At 49.1% G+C, this 19348-nt stretch overlaps 1 protein-coding gene across 2 annotated transcripts in view; it reads right to left on the bottom strand.

Moving 5' to 3' along the window:
• Positions 1 to 16227, bottom strand: part of LOC138295924 (uncharacterized) — a 35034-nt gene extending 18807 nt beyond the window's left edge. Inside the window, exons 1-2 of one of the 2 annotated variants that reach the window (XR_011203715.1) lie at positions 15995 to 16095; positions 2007 to 2171 (exon numbers count right to left, since the gene is read on the bottom strand). Coding sequence is in view for 1 of the 2 variants with exons in the window: in XM_069234552.1 (XP_069090653.1) it covers positions 2007 to 2171; positions 14458 to 14839 (547 nt within the window). In the remaining variant the exon portion in view is untranslated. Of the gene's footprint in view, positions 1 to 2006; positions 2172 to 14457 lie in introns of both variants that reach the window. The other variant, XM_069234552.1, reaches the window with a different exon arrangement.
• Between the last annotated feature and the right edge of the window lie 3121 nt (positions 16228 to 19348).

Here is a 19348-nt window from a genome sequence, read left to right as displayed (position 1 = left end):
CCACCCATGGCCTCATTAAGGAAGTGCAAACTGACAATGGGCCACCGTTCCAAGGTTGAGAGGTGGCAGCATACCAAACATCCATGGGGATCGTCCACAAGAAGATAACACCTTGCTGGCCACAAGCCAACGGCGAAGTGGAAAGGTTCATGAGAACCCTCAAGAAGGTTGTCCGGATTGCCAGTGCGTCTCATCAATCACTTGAAATGGCTATCTACTCGTTCCTATGAAACTATCATGTGACACTCAATGCCACGACAAAATGCTGCTCATTTGTCTATGGGGTGAGTAGTGCCATACTCTATTCCACACCACCCAAACTGGGCACCCAAGGGTATCAATGATGAGCAAACCTATGAAAGAAGAAAGACCACAAATGATCGAGTGAGCCATCACAGGGGTGCCAAAGTATCAGATCTCCGGGTAGGGGACAAGGTGCTTGTGAGGGACCGGAACCCGGGCAGCAAGTTCAGGATGCCATTCGACCCTTATCCTTGGATGATTGTGAGATGCCAAGGCACCCTAGTAGTTGCTTGCAGTGGATCTGAGGAGCTCACCCGGAATGTGTCTGTGTTTAAATGATTTCATTCCTCAGCGTCTGGGCCAAAGCAAACTGTTAGCTCGCCAGAGGACAGAATTCCTGATCCCTCCACTGATGACAGTGTCCCGACATGACTGAGTGTGTCAGGGACCAAATACTTACTACTCCGTCACCCCGCCAGGTCTCGGACTGCCTGACTCCCGAACTTGAGTCATCAGAGCCCAGAATCCCGGATCGCTCCGTTCTCACAAGGTATTGTCTAAGGCGCAGCACTCTGCCGTCTGTCAAGCTCCAAGACTATATAGCTTGATCCGCTGCAGGTCACCATCGGGTGAGGACCTGAACCTGAATGTGACTGAACTGAACGTATCCTAAGTTATGTTGTTGTTGTTATTGTTTAATCTTTTGGAGGAATGTAGTGTCGCGACCAGTGACGTGAACTGGTGCGCGGTCACTACCACTGAAGACATGCCAGAGAGGGGTGTTAGCCCTCCTGGCTTATTCACCCTTCGTCCCGTCACAGGTAATGGTCTTACCCCGAGGTGACGTGAGGGGGGATATAAAATAAAACGTCGCGAGCGGGCTACAGGGAAATGTCCTGCTTGCGGCCGACAACTACAAAAAAAACGTGTCTAAGCATCGGGCGGAAAGGGGGAACAAACCACAGACGCTCGTTGTAAGGGATAAAAGGCCGCTTTACTAGAACAGGTCTGGTATAACAATAACCTTGGCTTTTTGCCTCACAAAACTACAAACCTCACTATACAATATTTCTCACCTAACCCCTCCCCCACCCTCTAAACTTTCCACTCCCCGAATCGCCCTTGAACAATCCCTTCCCCATCTGTCCTGTTGCCCACCTTCTGCAGTTACCCCTGCCTTTCCTCCCTCGTGCCCCTTGCTAAAACCTCCCTGCCCTCAAATCTTTGTCATCATCCCCTTCCCCCCAAAGCCTTTGCGTGTAAATCCCCCGCCACCCAGGAAAACCCGCCAGGCGTTTTCCTGCCCCACCCCTCCTAAGTTAACGATCCCAAAGCTTCTCCCCCAACAAATCTGCGATCATAATCCTAAAATCCAATAGATACAGCTCATTGCCCATGAAGGTTAAGTAAACCCCATCCTGTCGAAACAACTCACCCGATGATGTAACCAAATTTTCATGAAACAAAAAGGAAAAAACCCTTTTCTTGACAGAATTTCCTCATCTCTCTATTCACTTTTTTCCTCTGTTTTTCAATGCCTGTAAAGGAATATGCTCCTCTCCACACCTGTCTAGGAACCATAGAAGTCCAAACTATGTGCGTACCTGCCCAACGTTCTTTGATCCTGACCAAATCCATCTTCATTGTTTTCAACAAACCAATACCTGACAAAGAAACTAAATCATTCTCCCCAAGATGAATAACTAACAGGTCTGGGCAAATCCCTCTCTCAATCCTCCTAGAAAGAACTGACAATAACTCACCCCATCTCATGCCGCTCTTCCCCACCCAGATGACCCTAATTCTTGCTCCATCTAAATCAAGTTGCGTTCCAAAATGCCTGGAAGCAGCTTGCTTCTCCGCCCACCGTACGAAAGAGTGCCCAACTATCCAGACGGAACAGCTCCCATCAGGTCCACTGACACAACCTATAAGAAAAACAGCGAAAAACACACGTAAAAATTCTTTGCAATACCAAATATTTTGAGAAGGAAGAAGAGAAAGAAGAAGGAAATATACAGAGTTAGAGACAAGAAAATTAAGAAGTACCCAAACATAACTGCACATCATGATAAAAAATCATAACACTCCAACAACCTACCTGCAATCTATTAACGGACGTAACGCTTAAAACATTGTGATTTCCATCTCCCCAAACCCATAATAAAACCATCCGATTTTCCTAACGCCCTAGCTTCCGTAGCTGCTCCGATCCAAAATGAATGTGTACCATAACAACGAGGATCCAAACCCAACAAAACCAAAGACCTTCTCAAAATAACCATAAGTTGACTAGCCGTTAAACTTGAACCATCCTCATGAATGAACACCAACCTTGATGACGACGGCAAGAACCTTAAAAACAACTTCCACCAACTGGCGGGACAAATGGGAGATCCATCACCACCTAAAAACACCTCCTGTCCCCTCCCCAACTGATCAGTCTTAGATGCCCGTAACCAAAGAATAACATCCCCTTTTCTTACCTGTACATCAGACTGTAGAATACCCTCCTGTCCTTTCCAACCCAAAAGCTCTGAAACCCGCAACGCTCCATATAAAAGCCAAGACCTACATAGCGAAAACAATCTAACCTCCCAATGGGAAAAACAAACGTCCCCTAAAACCCCCAACAAACCTTGCAAAATTTGCGATGTTATGGGCCGCCTACGATCCCTCCTCGCCCCTCCCTCCCTTGCCCAACCTGAAATCAGTCGTCTACACAGCTCTCCCTCAACCGGATCATAACCCCAAAAATACTTCCCATAAAAAGAAATACCAGCCAACTTACCTGAAATAGTGACTGCCGCCAAACCTAACTCAATTTGCTGCATTATAAAATGGATCGCATCCTCCCTCCGCATCTCACAAACTTCGAGACCCCCCTCCCGTTTTACTGCACCTGACTGTAAAAACTCCAACCAGGCCTGTTCATAACTCCTCCGAGTGGACGGAGCTATGGACTGCTGAACCAGCTCCAACATTCTCAATCTCCTAATTCCCATAACTCCCTGGGAACCGCCATCTTCCGCACATCTGCTCCCGGTGCCAGCCCACGGAATCTCTGCCACTGAAAACGAGATAACGCATCAGCCAAATCATTATTAACACCTGGAACATATCTTGCCTTGAATAAAACATTAAACTGCTAACATTTTAGCAGAAAAAAATCGCAGAAGCTTCAGAACTTTCTCATCTTTCGCCCTCTGTGAATTAACAAGATTAACCACTGACTGGTTATCTACATTGAACAACACGTTTCTATTCGCAAAAGTCGAACCCCACACAAACAGCGCAACCACTAAAGGAAAAAAATCCAAAAAGGCAATGCTATGTTTAGCCTTCTTCCAGCTTACAGGCCAACTCTACGCCGCCCAATGACCGTCCCAAAATAGCCCAAAACCATGGGCTCCGGATGCATCCGAAAATACTTGAATCTGCCAAAGCCAATCAATATCATCAACCAACATAGTGAAACCATTGAATTGCTGTAAAAAGCCGATCCACATCCTCAAATCCTCTCTCACACTTGCCCGAAGCCGAATGTGATGGTGGGGCAACACAGCTCCTTTCATTGCAAAACCCAAACGCCTACAAAATGCTCTGCCAACCCGAATAACTCTACATGCAAAATTCAAATGACCCAAGATACTCTGAACCTGTCGTAACTCCAATTTTGGCTTCTTAACCACTTCCTCCAACAATGAAATCAACAACTGAACCTTCCCTCGTGGCAACCTCACTTCCATCTGCACAGAGTCCAACTCGATTCCCAAAAAACTCAAACAAGTGGAAGGCCCTTCTGTCTTCTCTTTAGCCAAAGGAACACCGAACTGGGCCATAGTCCTCTGAAATAGCCCCAGCGCCTCACCACATTCACCAGACCGAGGTCTGCCCACAATTAAAAAATCATCTAAATAGTGGGTAACAAACTTCACCCCACACTGAGCTTGTACAAACCATTGTAGAAAAGTACTAAACATTTCAAAAAGAGAACAAGACACAGAACAACCCATTGGCAACATCCTGTCAACGTAAATAGCATCTTCAAACTGCATCCCCAACAATGAAAAATCCTCCGGGTGCACCGGCAACAGACGAAAAGCCGACTGAATATCTGATTTTGCCATCTCCGCACCCTGCCCGCATCTTTTTACCAGTGAGATTGCATAATCCACCGATGCGTAGTGAACAACTGCATCTTCAGGAGTGATAAAGTCATTTACTGATGCCCCTGCAGGCCAAGACAGATGATGAATAAGGCAAAATTCCACTTCCTGCTTCTTAGGTACAACTCCAAGAGGAGAAATAGTCAAATTAGGTAAAGGCCAACTATGGAAAGGACCAACAATCCTGCCCAAACTCACTTCCTTCTGGAGTTTTGCCCTTACCACCTCCGGAAACTGCTTTGCCAACTTCAGATTATTAGCCCATCTCCTCACTCTCGGGCCCTGATAACAAAGGTTGAAACCCTCTTGAAAGCCTCTCAACAAAGTCTTTGCCTCTTCTTCATGCAGGTAAAATTGTAACCAATAACCAACAACCTCTAAATTAATAGGAGTAATGGACTTTACCTGCCAGTTGTTGTCCGTGAGCCCTACCTCTCTCTGCTCCTCTACCCTGCACCCCTTGTCCTGACCAATTAAATCCCCCAAAACATTGATAGGCCGGGTGCCTGCCTCCACAATTGGCACAATCATGTCTAAATTTGCACTGTTGCCTGGTGCACAACGCACTATTAAATGCCCAACATGCCCCATTATGGGGGAATTGACCCCTGTGACTGAAACCAACCCCAAATTGGGTGGGGCGGGCCTGAAAGGGCTTATATTGAACAGGTAAGCCACTAGCTGTATGTGTAGTAGGTGCATTCCTCGCAGTTCTTAACCACTGCATCCACAATTCATTGTCAATCTCCCCCCAAACTTTCTCCCGGTAAATAGCCTTACGGGCCCGAAACTCCTCATCATAACGGAACCAACCAAAGCCCCCATAATCCATCTGGGCCCTTCTCACAACATCCATATATTTGAACAAGGCCACACATAGGTCTGGAAAACGTTCGCATAATACACTTGCATAGATTAAAAAGGCAGACATCCAATTCTCAATATTCGTTGGCACCTTCGGTCTCCTCGCCAACTCCCACTCCTCCTCTTTCGATCCTTCCTTTGCCTGCACTTCCCTATGCCATAGTTTAAAAACATCAATAAATTCCCCTTTACAAATTTTTTCTTTTAAATTCTGAGTGAGATGCGCCCGCAAAGGCATCGACACTCCCATATACGGCAACTTCTTACCTTTAGAACCCGCTTGTCTCACTGTAACCGATTCCACTGTACTCACCTGACCCTCCACTGACTTACCTGTAACCACTTGAGTAGCATTAAGCACCCCCTTCCGGTTTACTCTCATTTAAACCTACCCTTGTTTCCACCTGAATCGCTACATCCACATTGTTAGAAATTGGGTTTTTGGTTGGCAGTCAGGTTGCCCTCTGTCCAAGTAAGAACCCTCACTCTAGTCAGGGTAAGTCACACAATCCAAAATCAGCCTGTGCTCACCCTCCGGTAGCTTGGCACGAGCAGTCAGGCTTAACTTAGAAGGCAATGTGTAAAGCATTTGTGCAATAAATCATACAACACCATAGCATAACACCACAAAAATACACCACACAATGTTTAGAAAAATATATAATATTTATCTGGGTATCTTCAGGTCAAAACGATCAAAGTTGCAATAAGAATTTGTAAAGATATCACTGAAAAGTGATATAAAGCGTCTTAAGTCTTTAGAAAGTAAACAGAGTCTCTTTCAAACACAAAGTACCTGGTTTCTGGTGGAAAATCTCCTCAGAGGGCCACAAAGGAAGAGGTGCGTGGAAAAAGGGTGTGTGCGTCGATTTCTCCCCAGCACACACGGACTTGCGTCGTTATTTTCCACGCGGGGAAGTCGGCGTCGTTTTCCGGCGCGCGGACAGTCTCTTTCTGTGGATCGCGGGGATTACCAGATGTCCCGGGTCTGTGCGTGGATTCTCCTGCTTGTTCTCCGGCTGCGCATCGGTCTGCGGGGCTGTGCGTCGAAATTACGATCTCACGGCAGGCATTGCGCCGATTTCTCCTCTAGACTTCGATCTGCGGGGCTGCGCGTTGAAATTACGATCTCACGGCAGGCGTCGCGTCGATTTCTCCTCTAGAGGTCGGGCGGCGTTGTCAAAACGATCAAAGTTGCAATAAGAATTTGTAAAGATATCACTGAAAAGTGATATAAAGCGTCTTAAGTCTTTAGAAAGTAAACAGAGTCTCTTTCAAACACAAAGTACCTGGTTTCTGGTGGAAAATCTCCTCAGAGGGCCACAAAGGAAGAGGTGCGTGGAAAAAGGGTGTGTGCGTCGATTTCTCCCCAGCACACACGGACTTGCGTCGTTATTTTCCACGCGGGGAAGTCGGCGTCGTTTTCCGGCGCGGGGACAGTCTCTTTCTGTGGATCGCGGGGATTACCAGGTGTCCCGGGTCTGTGCGTGGATTTTCCTGCTTGTTCTCCGGCTGCGCGTCAGTCTGCGGGGCTGTGCGTCGAAATTACGATCTCACGGCAGGCGTCGCGTCGATTTCTCCTCTAGACTTCGATCTGCGGGGCTGCGCGTTGAAATTACGATCTCACGGTAGGCGTCGCGTCGATTTCTCCTCTAGAGGTCGGGCGGCGTTGTCCTTGCGAGGCCGTGCGTCGGATCTTCGATCGTCCCAAGAGCGTCGCGTCGATCAGCGTCGGAGTGCGGCGTTTTTCTCGCCGCAAAACAAGCTGTGCGTCGAAATTTTCGCGCACGGATCGTCCAAGTAAAAGAGAGAAGTCTTTTTGGTCCTGAGACTTCAAGGAACAGGAGGCAAGCTCTATCCAAGCCCTTGGAGAGCACTTTTACAGCCAGACAAGAGTTCAGCAAGGCAGCAGGCCAACAGCAAGGCAGCAGTCCTTTGTAGAAAAGCAGACAGGTGAGTCCTTTGAGCAGCCAGGCAGTTCAGCAAGGCAGCAGGCCAACAGCAAGGCAGCAGTCCTTTGTAGAAAAGCAGACAGGTGAGTCCTTTGAGCAGCCAGGCAGTTCCTCTTGGCAGGATGTAGTTTCTGGTTCAGGTTTCTTCTCCAGCAAGTGTCTGATGAGGTAGGGCAGAGGCCCTGTTTTATACTAAGTTGTGCCTTTGAAGTGGGGGTGACTTCAAAGAGTCTCTAAGACATGCACCAAGCCCCCTTTCAGTTCAATCCTGTCTGCCAGAGTCCCAGTAGGGGGTGTGGCAGTCCTTTGTGTGAGGGCAGGCCCTCCACCCTCCCAGCCCAGGAAGACCCATTCAAAATGCAGATGTATGCAAGTGGGGCTGAGTCCCCTGTGTTTGGGGTGTGTCTGAGTGAATGCACAAGGAGCTGTCAACTAAACCTAGCCAGACGTGGATTGAAGGGCACAACAAGATTTTAGTGCAAAGAAATGCTCACTTTCTAAAAGTGGCATTTCTAGAATAGTAATATTAAATCTGACTTCACCAGTCAGCAGGATTTTGTATTACCATTCTGGCCATACTAAATATGACCTTCCTGCTCCTTTCAGATCAGCAGCTGCCACTTCAACAGTGTATGAGGGCAGCCCCAATGTTAGCCTATGAAAGGAGCAGGCCTCACAGTAGTGTAAAAACGAATTTAGGAGTTTTACACTACCAGGACATATAACTACACAGGTACATGTCCTGCCTTTTACCTACACAGCACCCTGCTCTAGGGGTTACCTAGGGCACACATTAGGGGTGACTTATGTATAGAAAAAGGGGAGTTCTAGGCTTGGCAAGTACCTTTAAATGCCAAGTCGAGGTGGCAGTGAAACTGCACACACAGGCCTTGCAATGGCAGGCCTGAGACAAGGTTAAGGGGCTACTGAGGTGGGTGGTACAACCAGTGCTGCAGGCCCACTAGTAGCATTTAATCTACCTGCCCTAGGCACATGTAGTGCACTCTACCAGGGACTTACAAGTAAATTAAATAGTCAATCATGGATAAACCAATCAGTAGTACAATTTACACAAAGAGCATATGCACTTTAGCACTGGTTAGCAGTGGTAAAGTGCCCAGAGGTCAAAAGCCAACAACAACAGGTCAGAAAAAATAGGAGGAAGGAGGCAAAAAGTTTGGGGATGTCCCTGTCAAAAAGCCAGGTCCAACATGACCCCCCACCAGCTTAAAGCCAGGGGAGAACAATCACTATCCTGATGTACTTCCCTGTTTGAGGCGACAGAACAAGGACCCAGGCCCACAACAGCAGGGGCATGCTCCAGTTCTTCGCCTTCCTGACTCCAATTGGATCACTCTGTCCATACTCTCAGGGCCCACTAAGCCAACCCATGGGGAACCTTTCTCCTTACCTGCGGATCCCATCTGTGCAGCACCTAACCTTACTTTGCTCACAGATGTATCCCAGGAGCCGGATAGTACCACCATGACCAACACAGTGGTGTTGCCCACTCTACCCCCGGGGTGTGACACTTGTCCCCTCCCCAGGGAGAACTCTGTCCACCCGGACAGCAAGCCACAGTGATTACTGACAGCTGTCAGGGATGAGAGCCAGGCCCCAGGCCTCTCAAAGCTCTCCAACCCCTGTGGCTGTGGAGAGTGGGGGGCGGTAGCCCCAGGTGCTGGGCACCCTTTAACCACTCTCCCTTCCACCAGGTCAGGGATGACAGCCTGAACCTGGTCCTCCCCTCTGGGGCTCTGTACCCTCCCTCCTGGAGCGGTACCCCCAGAGTCCAACATGGTCAGGGTGCTTACAGAAGTCGCCCTGTACCATTCCTCCACCAGTGCAGGGCTGTTAACCTGCAACTGGCCCTCCAACCTGGGGTCTGTACCTTCAGGTTGGACTAGGGCCTGGGGTGAGGCTTCCCTCCCCCTGCCCTCCCTTCTGGGGTCCAGCACCCTCCAACTAGGAGTGGCCTCCTCAGAAGACAACATGGTAGGGGCACTGTTATCAGTAGCCCCTCCCTCCAGGTCCGGGGGGACACCCTGAACCTGGTCTTCCAGCCCAGGGTCTGTACCCTCAGACTGGATCACTGCCTGGCAAACCAGGACTTTCTGGGAGGCACACCTACCCCCCACCAGGTCAGAGTTTAACCTCTGCACCTGACCATTCAACTCAGAGTCGCCACCCTGAAGTTGAACAATTGCCTGGCACGCCAGGACTTCCTGGAGGGCACACTGACCCTCCACCAGGTCAGAGTTTAACCTCTGGACTTGGCCATTCAACTCAGAGTCACCACCCTGAAGTTGAACAATTGCCTGGCACTCCAGGACTTCCTGGGAGGCACACCTACCTCCCACCAGGTCGGAGGTTAACCTCTGAACCTGGTTCTCCAACCCAGGGTCACCACCCTGAAGTTGAACAATTGCTTGGCACGCCAGGACTTTCTGGGGGGCACACCTACCCCCCACCAGGTCAGAGTTTAACCTCTGAACCCGGTTATCCAACCCAGAGTCAGCACCCTGAGGTTGTACAACTGCCTGGTACACCAGGGCTTCCAGGGAGGCACACCTACCTCCCACCAGTTCAGAGTTTAACCCCTGAGCCTGGTGCCCCAACCCAGGGCCACCACCCTGAGGTTGGGCAATTGCCTGGCACGCCAGGACTTTCTGGGGGGCACACCTACCCCCCACCAGGTCAGAGTTTAACCTCTGAACCTGGTCATCCAACCCAGAGTCACCACCCTGAGGTTGAACAATTGGATGGCACGCCAGGACTTTCTGGGGGGCACACCTACCCCCCACCAGGTCAGAGTTTATCCCCTGAACCTGGTTAGCCAACCCAGAGTCACCACCCTGAGGTTGAACCATTGCCTGGCAGGCCAGGACTTCCAGGGAGGCACACCTACCTCCCACCAGGTCAGAGTTTAACCTCTGAGCCTGGTTCCCCAACCCAGAGTCACCACCCTGAGGTTGGGCAATTGCCTGGCACGCCAGGACTTTCTGGGGGGCACAAATACCCCCTACCAGGTCAGAGTTTAACCTCTGAACCTGGTCATCCAACCCAGAGTCAACACCCTGAGGTTGGACAATTGCCTGGCACAGCAGGACTTCTTGGGTGGCACATCTACCCCCCACCAGGTCAGAGTTTAACCTCTGAACCTGGGTATCCAACCCAGAGTCACCACCCTGAGGTTGAATCTTTGCCTGGCATGCCAGGACTTCCTGGGGGGCACTCTCACCCCCCACAAGGGACACACCGTCCCCAAGGGCCACACAAGAGTCTGGTTGGCGCAGGTCTCCCGACCTCTGCCCATCCGGCAGAGTCTGGGTTTCCCCCAAACCAGAAACGGTTTCACCTGGGTCATTCCTGGGGGGCTCTGCTCTCAGAGCTGTCCCCTGACTCTCAAGGTCCTCCACTGGGGTCTGCAACCCCCTCTCAACCCTATGTCTGGACTTCTGCACCCCCTCACTAGGAGGGGTACTGCCAGACACCAGAACTGTTGGGATGCTGACTACAGTCACCCCCCCAAGTTCTTCTGACACTGCGGGGCTTCCCTCAAAAGGTGGCCCTACGGTACAGGCTAGGCTTCCCTCCTGGTGTTCCCTCATGGAACCCTCTAGGACCTGGGACCTACCTGGGACACTACAATCCTTTCCCACCACACTCGGTTGGGAACCACCTAGACCACTCCCTTCAGGAGCACCCCCAAATGCCTCTTCAGACTCTCTGGTACTCACCCAGAAGTCTGCCTCCATTGTAAGTTCCCTGGGGTCAGAGAACTCACACTCCACCTGGTGTTGGCGTAGCTCTGGAAAATAAGGACCAGACATATGCTCTCCAGCAATTACATCACTCTGCCCTTCACATGTATTAACCACATTACCCTTCACCCAACCACCCCGTAACTCAACCTTGGAAAAGCACTCTACTTCACCCTCCTGAGACTGGTGAGACAGTATCTGTCTGTCCCTGACACTCAACCCATACTCTTCTGGGATGTCTCTACACTCTATATTCAGGACGTCCACCAGGGGGAACCCTTTTCTCTGTCACTCTCTGCTAGAGTCAGTAAAGTGTCCCTCCCCCCAGTAGGAATATGACTCCCTGTGCCAGTTCCCCAATCCTTCTCAGGGACCCTGTGCATAACGGGAACTATCTCATACCCTTGAACCACCTGGGGTGTGTCAACTCCCTTCTTCAAGTTGGGCACCACATCTCTGGGCTTGTGCCCTTCTTCAGCAGTACTGGATGCAAGATTTTTGCTGCCACCATCTGAACAGGACTCAGCCCTTCCGGCCTACAGGTTCAGCTCTTTACAGCTCAGCTCTTGAGCTGCAATCTTTTCTTCTTCCAGGGCTAAGAGACTTGCTGCCTCAGCCCTTTCAAGCTGCTCATCTAGCTCTTCCATACACCGCTCTAGAGCTAGGAGCCATTCATCTCTCACGGGTTCTCTTTCCTCATCTGAGTAGTCTTCCTCCTCATTTGAGCAGTCCCCCTCCTCATCTGAGGGGTACTTAGTCATTTGGTTTTTTTCTGCCTCTCTCTCTGCCCATCTTTCTTCCCCCCAGACTATGTAGGCATGTAGCATTTCCATCTTAGTAGATTTCCTTGATACAGGAAGGCCCCATTTTCTGCAAAGCCTCCTTAGGTCAGCCTTAGTGAGGTGGTCAGTAGGCAGAAAGAGTGAGCAGGTAAGCAATCTCATTGCTGATAAAGTCTTACTGGCAAAAACCAAATTCCAAAGTCCAAAATATCAATAGTATATCCAGGAGGACATCAGAGAACCAAAAGCAAAAAAAGATGAAAAATCAAGTTGACCTTCAACTGTGGGTAGGTAGTGAAATACTTAGCTACTGTATGTCACTGCACAAACACAAGTCCTATCCTCACCGCTGATCACCAATGTTAGAAATGGGGTTTTTGGTTGGCAGTCAGGTTGCCCTCTGTCCAAGCAAGAACCCTCACTCTAGTCAGGGTAAGTCACACACAATCCAAAATCAGCCTGTGCTCACCCTCCGGTAGCTTGGCACGAGCAGTCAGGCTTAACTTAGAAGGCAATGTGTAAAGCATTTGTGCAATAAATCATACAACACCATAGCATAACACCACAAAAATACACCACACAGTGTTTAGAAAAATATATAATATTTATCTGGGTATCTTCAGGTCAAAACGATCAAAGTTGCAATAAGAATTTGTAAAGATATCACTGAAAAGTGATATAAAGCGTCTTAAGTCTTTAGAAAGTAAACAGAGTCTCTTTCAAACACAAAGTACCTGGTTTCTGGTGGAAAATCTCCTCAGAGGGCCACAAAGGAAGAGGTGCGTGGAAAAAGGGTGTGTGTGTCGATTTCTCCCCAGCACACACGGACTTGCGTCGTTATTTTCCACGCGGGGAAGTCGGCGTCGTTTTCCGGCGCGTGGACAGTCTCTTTCTGTGGATCGCGGGGATTACCAGATGTCCCGGGTCTGTGCGTGGATTTTCCTGCTTGTTCTCCGGCTGCGCGTCGGTCTGCGGGGCTGTGCGTCGAAATTACGATCTCACGGCAGGCGTCGCGTCGATTTCTCCTCTAGACTTCGATCTGCGGGGCTGCACGTTGAAATTACGATCTCACGGCAGGCGTCGCGTCGATTTCTCCTCTAGAGGTCGGGCGGCGTTGTCCTTGCGAGGCCGTGCGTCGGATCTTCGATCGTCCCAAGAGCGTAGCGTCGATCAGCGTCGGAGTGCGGCGTTTTTCTTGCAGCGAAACAAGCTGTGTGTCGAAATTTTCGGCGCACGGAGCGTCCAAGTAAAAGAGAGAAGTCTTTTTGGTCCTGAGACTTCAAGGAACAGGAGGCAAGCTCTATCCAAGCCCTTGGAGAGCACTTTTACAGCCAGACAAGAGTTCAGCAAGGCAGCAGGCCAACAGCAAGGCAGCAGTCCTTTGTAGAAAAGCAGACAGGTGAGTCCTTTGAGCAGCCAGGCAGTTCAGCAAGGCAGCAGGCCAACAGCAAGGCAGCAGTCCTTTGTAGAAAAGCAGACAGGTGAGTCCTTTGAGCAGCCAGGCAGTTCCTCTTGGCAGGATGTAGTTTCTGGTTCAGGTTTCTTCTCCAGCAAGTGTCTGATGAGGTAGGGCAGAGGCCCTGTTTTATACTAAGTTGTGCCTTTGAAGTGGGGGTGACTTCAAAGAGTCTCTAAGACATGCACCAAGCCCCCTTTCAGTTCAATCCTGTCTGCCAGAGTCCCAGTAGGGGGTGTGGCAGTCCTTTGTGTGAGGGCAGGCCCTCCACCCTCCCAGCCCAGGAAGACCCATTCAAAATGCAGATGTATGCAAGTGAGGCTGAGTCCCCTGTGTTTGGGGTGTGTCTGAGTGAATGCACAAGGAGCTGTCAACTAAACCTAGTCAGACGTGGATTGAAGGGCACAACAAGATTTTAGTGCAAAGAAATGCTCACTTTCTAAAAGTGGCATTTCTAGAATAGTAATATTAAATCCGACTTCACCAGTCAGCAGGATTTTGTATTACCATTCTGGCCATACTAAATATGACCTTCCTGCTCCTTTCAGATCAGCAGCTGCCACTTCAACAGTGTATGAGGGCAGCCCCAGTGTTAGCCTATGAAAGGAGCAGGCCTCACAGTAGTGTAAAAACGAATTTAGGAGTTTTACACTACCAGGACATATAACTACACAGGTACATGTCCTGCCTTTTACCTACACAGCACCCTGCTCTAGGGGTTACCTAGGGCACACATTAGGGGTGACTTATGTATAGAAAAAGGGGAGTTCTAGGCTTGGCAAGTACCTTTAAATGCCAAGTCGAGGTGGCAGTGAAACTGCACACACAGGCCTTGCAATGGCAGGCCTGAGACAAGGTTAAGGGGCTACTGAGGTGGGTGGCACAACCAGTGCTGCAGGCCCACTAGTAGCATTTAGTCTACCTGCCCTAGGCACATGTAGTGCACTCTACCAGGGACTTACAAGTAAATTAAATAGTCAATCATGGATAAACCAATCAGTAGTACAATTTACACAGAGAGCATATGCACTTTAGCACTGGTTAGCAGTGGTAAAGTGCCCAGAGGTCAAAAGCCAACAACAACAGGTCAGAAAAAATAGGAGGAAGGAGGCAAAAAGTTTGGGGATGTCCCTGTCAAAATGCCAGGTCCAACACACATTATTGGCATTACGCTCTAAATTTGATTCCCCACTAATCAATAAATAAAAGTCTCCCCAGAAACCTCACCTCTGCGCAAACCGCCAGCCACTTCACGTCGTGACGACAGACGATCGCCCTGGACCGCCTGTCCACTCGTCTTCGGAGCCGATACAGCCTGCACCGTAGTTTCGTCTTTGGGAACTAAGCCTGTACTAGCGCTCTGGCTAGCAGGAATCCCCCGAGTATCTCGCAAAACATGATCGAAAGACTCAAATTCGTGAACTGATGTCTCCCTCGAAGTCGGGCGAACCGCTCCGGATTGCGCCCTCTCTTCAACCCGATGTGCCGGAGGTGCCCTGACCTCCACCGGTACCGAAAAATCAGCTGGTCGCCCCAACCGCTGACCCTCCAAGGCCAACCCGTGCTGCTCAGGAACATGGGTCTGATTACACCCAGAAAGGTATGCCATCGCACCCTGGTGCCACAAATCTAACCGCACCTGCGCAGGACCTAACCTTCCAACATCTGTGCTCACCCCTGAAATGGTACCCCTAAGCACCGTACCCTGCTTGTCCACAAACTCTGCCCGACGCTTTAATTTGGATTATTGGGCTCGAGAGAGCCAAAAATTGCCTTTCCCGAGGGCGCGGCCATCTTGGCCGCCCCTCCCAATGGTCTTTTCGCGAATTGCTCTTCCCCGTGTTCCCCACCGGTCTCTACAGCGAGTGGGGCTTGTTTTGCCGCTTTTTTGGAGCGTGCACGTGCGTTTATACGCACGCTCTGACGCCCCACACACCACCATCCGGCCCCTTGAAGGCACCGCACTCATCGCGCTCTGTGAGCGCTAATTCACCACACCCGCCGCCTTGCCCCGACCAACGCCCGGCACCATATTAATGGAGGAGCCTCGCCCCATAGCAGCTACGCGCTGCCCCAGAAACGAACCGGTCCTCCTAGTTAAACGCGCGCCACCTCCTCGCATATCAGGTAATTTTAATAAACCTTGCTCACTACCCTCCGACTGCTCTGGTGACGCAGAAACTTTTCTGCCTGCTACACTTTTAACCTTAATTTTTTTTTATTTCCTGGGGCTCTTGGGTGACGTGCATGCTAACACAGTAGCAGTAACACGCTCTGCTGAGGACCTCTTTGGCCGTTTTAGCCCAACCCACGCCTGCTCTAAAACACCTTCCTTTATTAAATCCTCCCTACCTGCATCCTGTAATACTTTAAGAGCCTCAACTACGCTATTCTCTGCCATGCCAACCCCTTAACCCAAGTAAACACCTCTACAATTACACACTCTCGGCCTAAAAAATGCCCCCCTAAAAAACAGTACCCCTCATGGGTGTGTACAATGGCCGAAGAGGCTGCCTACTTCCAGCCCACACTATATATACACCCACCCCCAAGGACCCGCCCCATCCTGTCTAACTACCCAATTATTTTTCCGATCCCCCCGTGGCCCGTTCCACCCGCCCGATAAACCCGGGGGAAGACCGGGTTAAACCTCGGCTCCCCCCAAGCCCAGTTTCTTTGCCGCACGGCGCCCGACAAGCGTTTAAGGAGTCTTATCTCCGACTCCACAGCCCTGATGCCCCGGGCTAGATTTACCGCTACTCACAAATCTGGATATGCCCAGCTGGCTGCTGCTCAATCTCCCATCGCGACATCCGCCATCTTAGTGTTGTGCGCAGCCTGGCAGTTATTCAGGTCTCTGCTGTGGGTGCTAATGTAGAGTTGTTGCGGGTGGCTGGCGGATTCAGACTGCACCAGTGTGGAAGCAGAGGTTTTAGGCAGCCAGGGGGGATGCGCAAAATAGGCAGGAGCAGCGGGGGCAGAAATACAGGAGAAAGAGTCTCACTGGTCCGCTATCCTTGCCGCGCCCCCCATGTCAACATTTAACCACTGGAATGTGGGAGATTTTTAAAAACATATTAAGGGAATATTTTTTCCCCTTTATCTTTTACTAAAGCACAGCTCATTTAAGGCGGGAGACCGCTAAAATAAAGCCCTTTTTGGTTTAATAAATCGTTAGCCCATACCTAAATCGGGTCTGTTGCCATGTATGCTTTGGTTCTGGTAACTTAAGGAAACGTGCACTGTGTGTCTGTCACAAAAGTGAGTAAAGAAAAAGGCTTTCGAAACAAAGTGGTTGGGGGGGGTGGAGAAGAGCAAGAGTCTCCTGAGACGTGAAGAGCTTTAGTAGTGTCCGAGTTAGTTATGGTTAATCTTCCTAACTACATATATCCTTCTCAGGGCGAGGGCTCAATTTATAAAGGCACCCTTTAGAGAGGTAGCTAGTGTTGGTAAACCTCATAAATATCGCCGCTTACTTTGAGTATGCATAATATCTTGACTTGACATTCCTACACATATCCACTAGATGGTAGCTTTGACCACCCCATGATTATAATCAGTCAAACGTTCACCATGTTCAGGATTGCGGCACCGATTCGCACACGTCAGTAGAAGGCACACATCTACAAATCGTAGACTTACTAATGTCATTTCACTAGATTCACAACTTTTAGAGGGTTTACAAATCTCCAGCCATAATTATAACAGATCTTAGAGTACTGTTCTGTACTTCTTTTTTCTCCACAAAGAAGACGTTTGTCCCTGTGGAAAAGCTCTTTTATCTACACCCCCAATCATTTGGTGAATCTTGGCCTCCCACACTGAAAATTAATTTCTTCCAACTGACTTTTGTAGCATGTTTCCTGGTGTTTCAAGGGTGGATCTATTGGGCACATTCACAAAATAAAGAGTATTTATAATTGAGTAGATATAAGTCGGTTTATCCCAGATATTACCTTTTTTTAGGGCCTTCGTAGAATTCTGCAAAGTTACTCTCTTAAATCTGCGACATTTGTAGATTTTCAGCATTAAGACAGCCCCCTACCCATCACTGGTTTCACGAATGGGTGTACACGGGGGGCCCGATCTGCAAATTTAGCCATGAGCAAGTACTCTTCTAGTACTCCTCCTGGTTTACTCCTGATTCTATTACTAAGCCTGGAATACCCTTGTCCCTTCTTGACTCACTCCTGGAAATCAAGAGTAAGATAGGAGTACTGCAAGAGTAAGTCACAACAAAATCTGTACGAATTGCGCCCAGCCCAGTGTGTGTTGCACACGTTTTAAACTGGCTTATGCACTCCTGCTCCCGCCTTTTACGGGAATAGTTTTCACTACACCACCAAGGAAATCTTTTTTAGATATTCCCAAAGTTGCGTCTTTCAAAGAATTTCGCATACACTTCTCCTAGACTTCCCATTTTCTCCCTCTTTCCCCTTGCTTAATACAGACTTACTCTTGCAGAACAGCCAAGGAACTTTTCTGCATTAGCAATTGGAATTTCTGTCCATTTAAAAAAAAACACAAATCTTGATGCACTGAAAAGGATTTGGAATTTAGAGATATTTCCCACAACTCTTTGATATCTGGGTACACAGAGGGGCATTTTTATACTATATTTGCGCCAAATGTGCGTAATTTTTTAATGCAAATTTGGCGCAAACTTAACTCCATAATTATATTATGATGCTAGACATGTCTAGCATCAAAATATTGGAGTTAGCACCATTTTCTGGATTCGTGCACCTACCTTGTGTCAATGAGATGCAAAGTAGGCGTTCCCATCAAAAAAATAGTGCTAACCACATAGCCCCATATTTATCCCCCCCATGCTAAAATGATGCACAAGTGGGTGGAGGGGCTCAATAAGGGTGCAAAGCTTAGTTTGCACCATTATTTAATGCCTGGGTCAGACCAGGCGTTAGGGGACCTGTGGACCCATTTCCACTGTGAAACACCATGGAATGGGCCAAAGGTGCCCACCCAGAGCCCCAGGAAGACCACCACGCACACCAGAGGGACACCAGAGGATGGGGATTTGGCGCCCGGCTGGTGTATGAGCAGTTTTGAGGCAAAAAGTATAAATACTTTTATTACATATAAATATGGGCCATAGTATTTTGTAAATAAAACCCTGTAGGATTACCAACACAGGTCTGACTGTGTGGGTGTTCCTCCCATCCTCCCCTGTATCTACCTGTCTTTCCATTGATCATAAATGTAGGAGGCTGGACTGGCTTGTAGTGAGTACCAAGGGGTACTTACACCTTTCACCAGGCCCAGGTATCCCTTATTAGTGTAGAGGGGTGTCTAGCAGCTTAGGCTGATAGAAAAGGTAGCTTAGCAGAGCAGCTTAGGCTGAACTAGGAGACGAGTGAAGCTCCTACAGTACCACTAGTGTCACTTGCACAATATCATAAGAAACCACAATACACAGATATACTAAAAATAAAGGTACTTTATTATTATGACAATATGCCAAAGTATCTCAGTGAGTACCCTCAGTATGAGGATAGCAAATATACACAAGATATATGTACACAATACCAAAATATGCAGTAATAGCAATAGAAAACAGTGCAAACAATGTATAGTCACAATAGAATGCAATGGGGGCACATAGGGATAGGGGCAACACAAACCATATACTCTAGAAGTGGAATGCGAACCACGAATGGACCCCAAACCTATGTGACCTTGTAGAGGGTCGCTGGGACTGTAAGAAAACAGTGAGGGTTAGAAAAATAGCCCACCCCAAGACCCTGAAAAGTGGGTGCAAAGTGCACCTAAGTTCCCCAAAGAGCACAGAAGTCGTGATAGGGGAATTCTGCAGGAAAGACCAACACCAGCAATGCAACAACGATGGATTTCCAGACGAGAGTACCTGTGGAACAAGGGGACCAAGTCCAAAAGTCACGATCAAGTCGGGAGTGGGCAGATGCCCAGGAAATGCCAGCTGTGGGTGCAAAGAAGCTGCCACCGGATGGTAGAAGCTGTGGATTCTGCAAGAACAACAAGGGCTAGAAACTTCCCCTTTGGAAGATGGATGTCCCACGTCGTGAAGAGTCGTGCAGAGGTGTTTTCGTGCAGAAAGACCGCAAACAAGCCTTGCTAGCTG

Source organism: Pleurodeles waltl, chromosome 5 (assembly GCF_031143425.1).
Source record: "Pleurodeles waltl isolate 20211129_DDA chromosome 5, aPleWal1.hap1.20221129, whole genome shotgun sequence".
NCBI classification, from domain to species: domain Eukaryota; kingdom Metazoa; phylum Chordata; class Amphibia; order Caudata; family Salamandridae; genus Pleurodeles; species Pleurodeles waltl.
The sequence above is the reverse complement of the archived record's forward strand: the minus strand, read 5'-3'. Positions and strand labels throughout refer to the sequence as shown.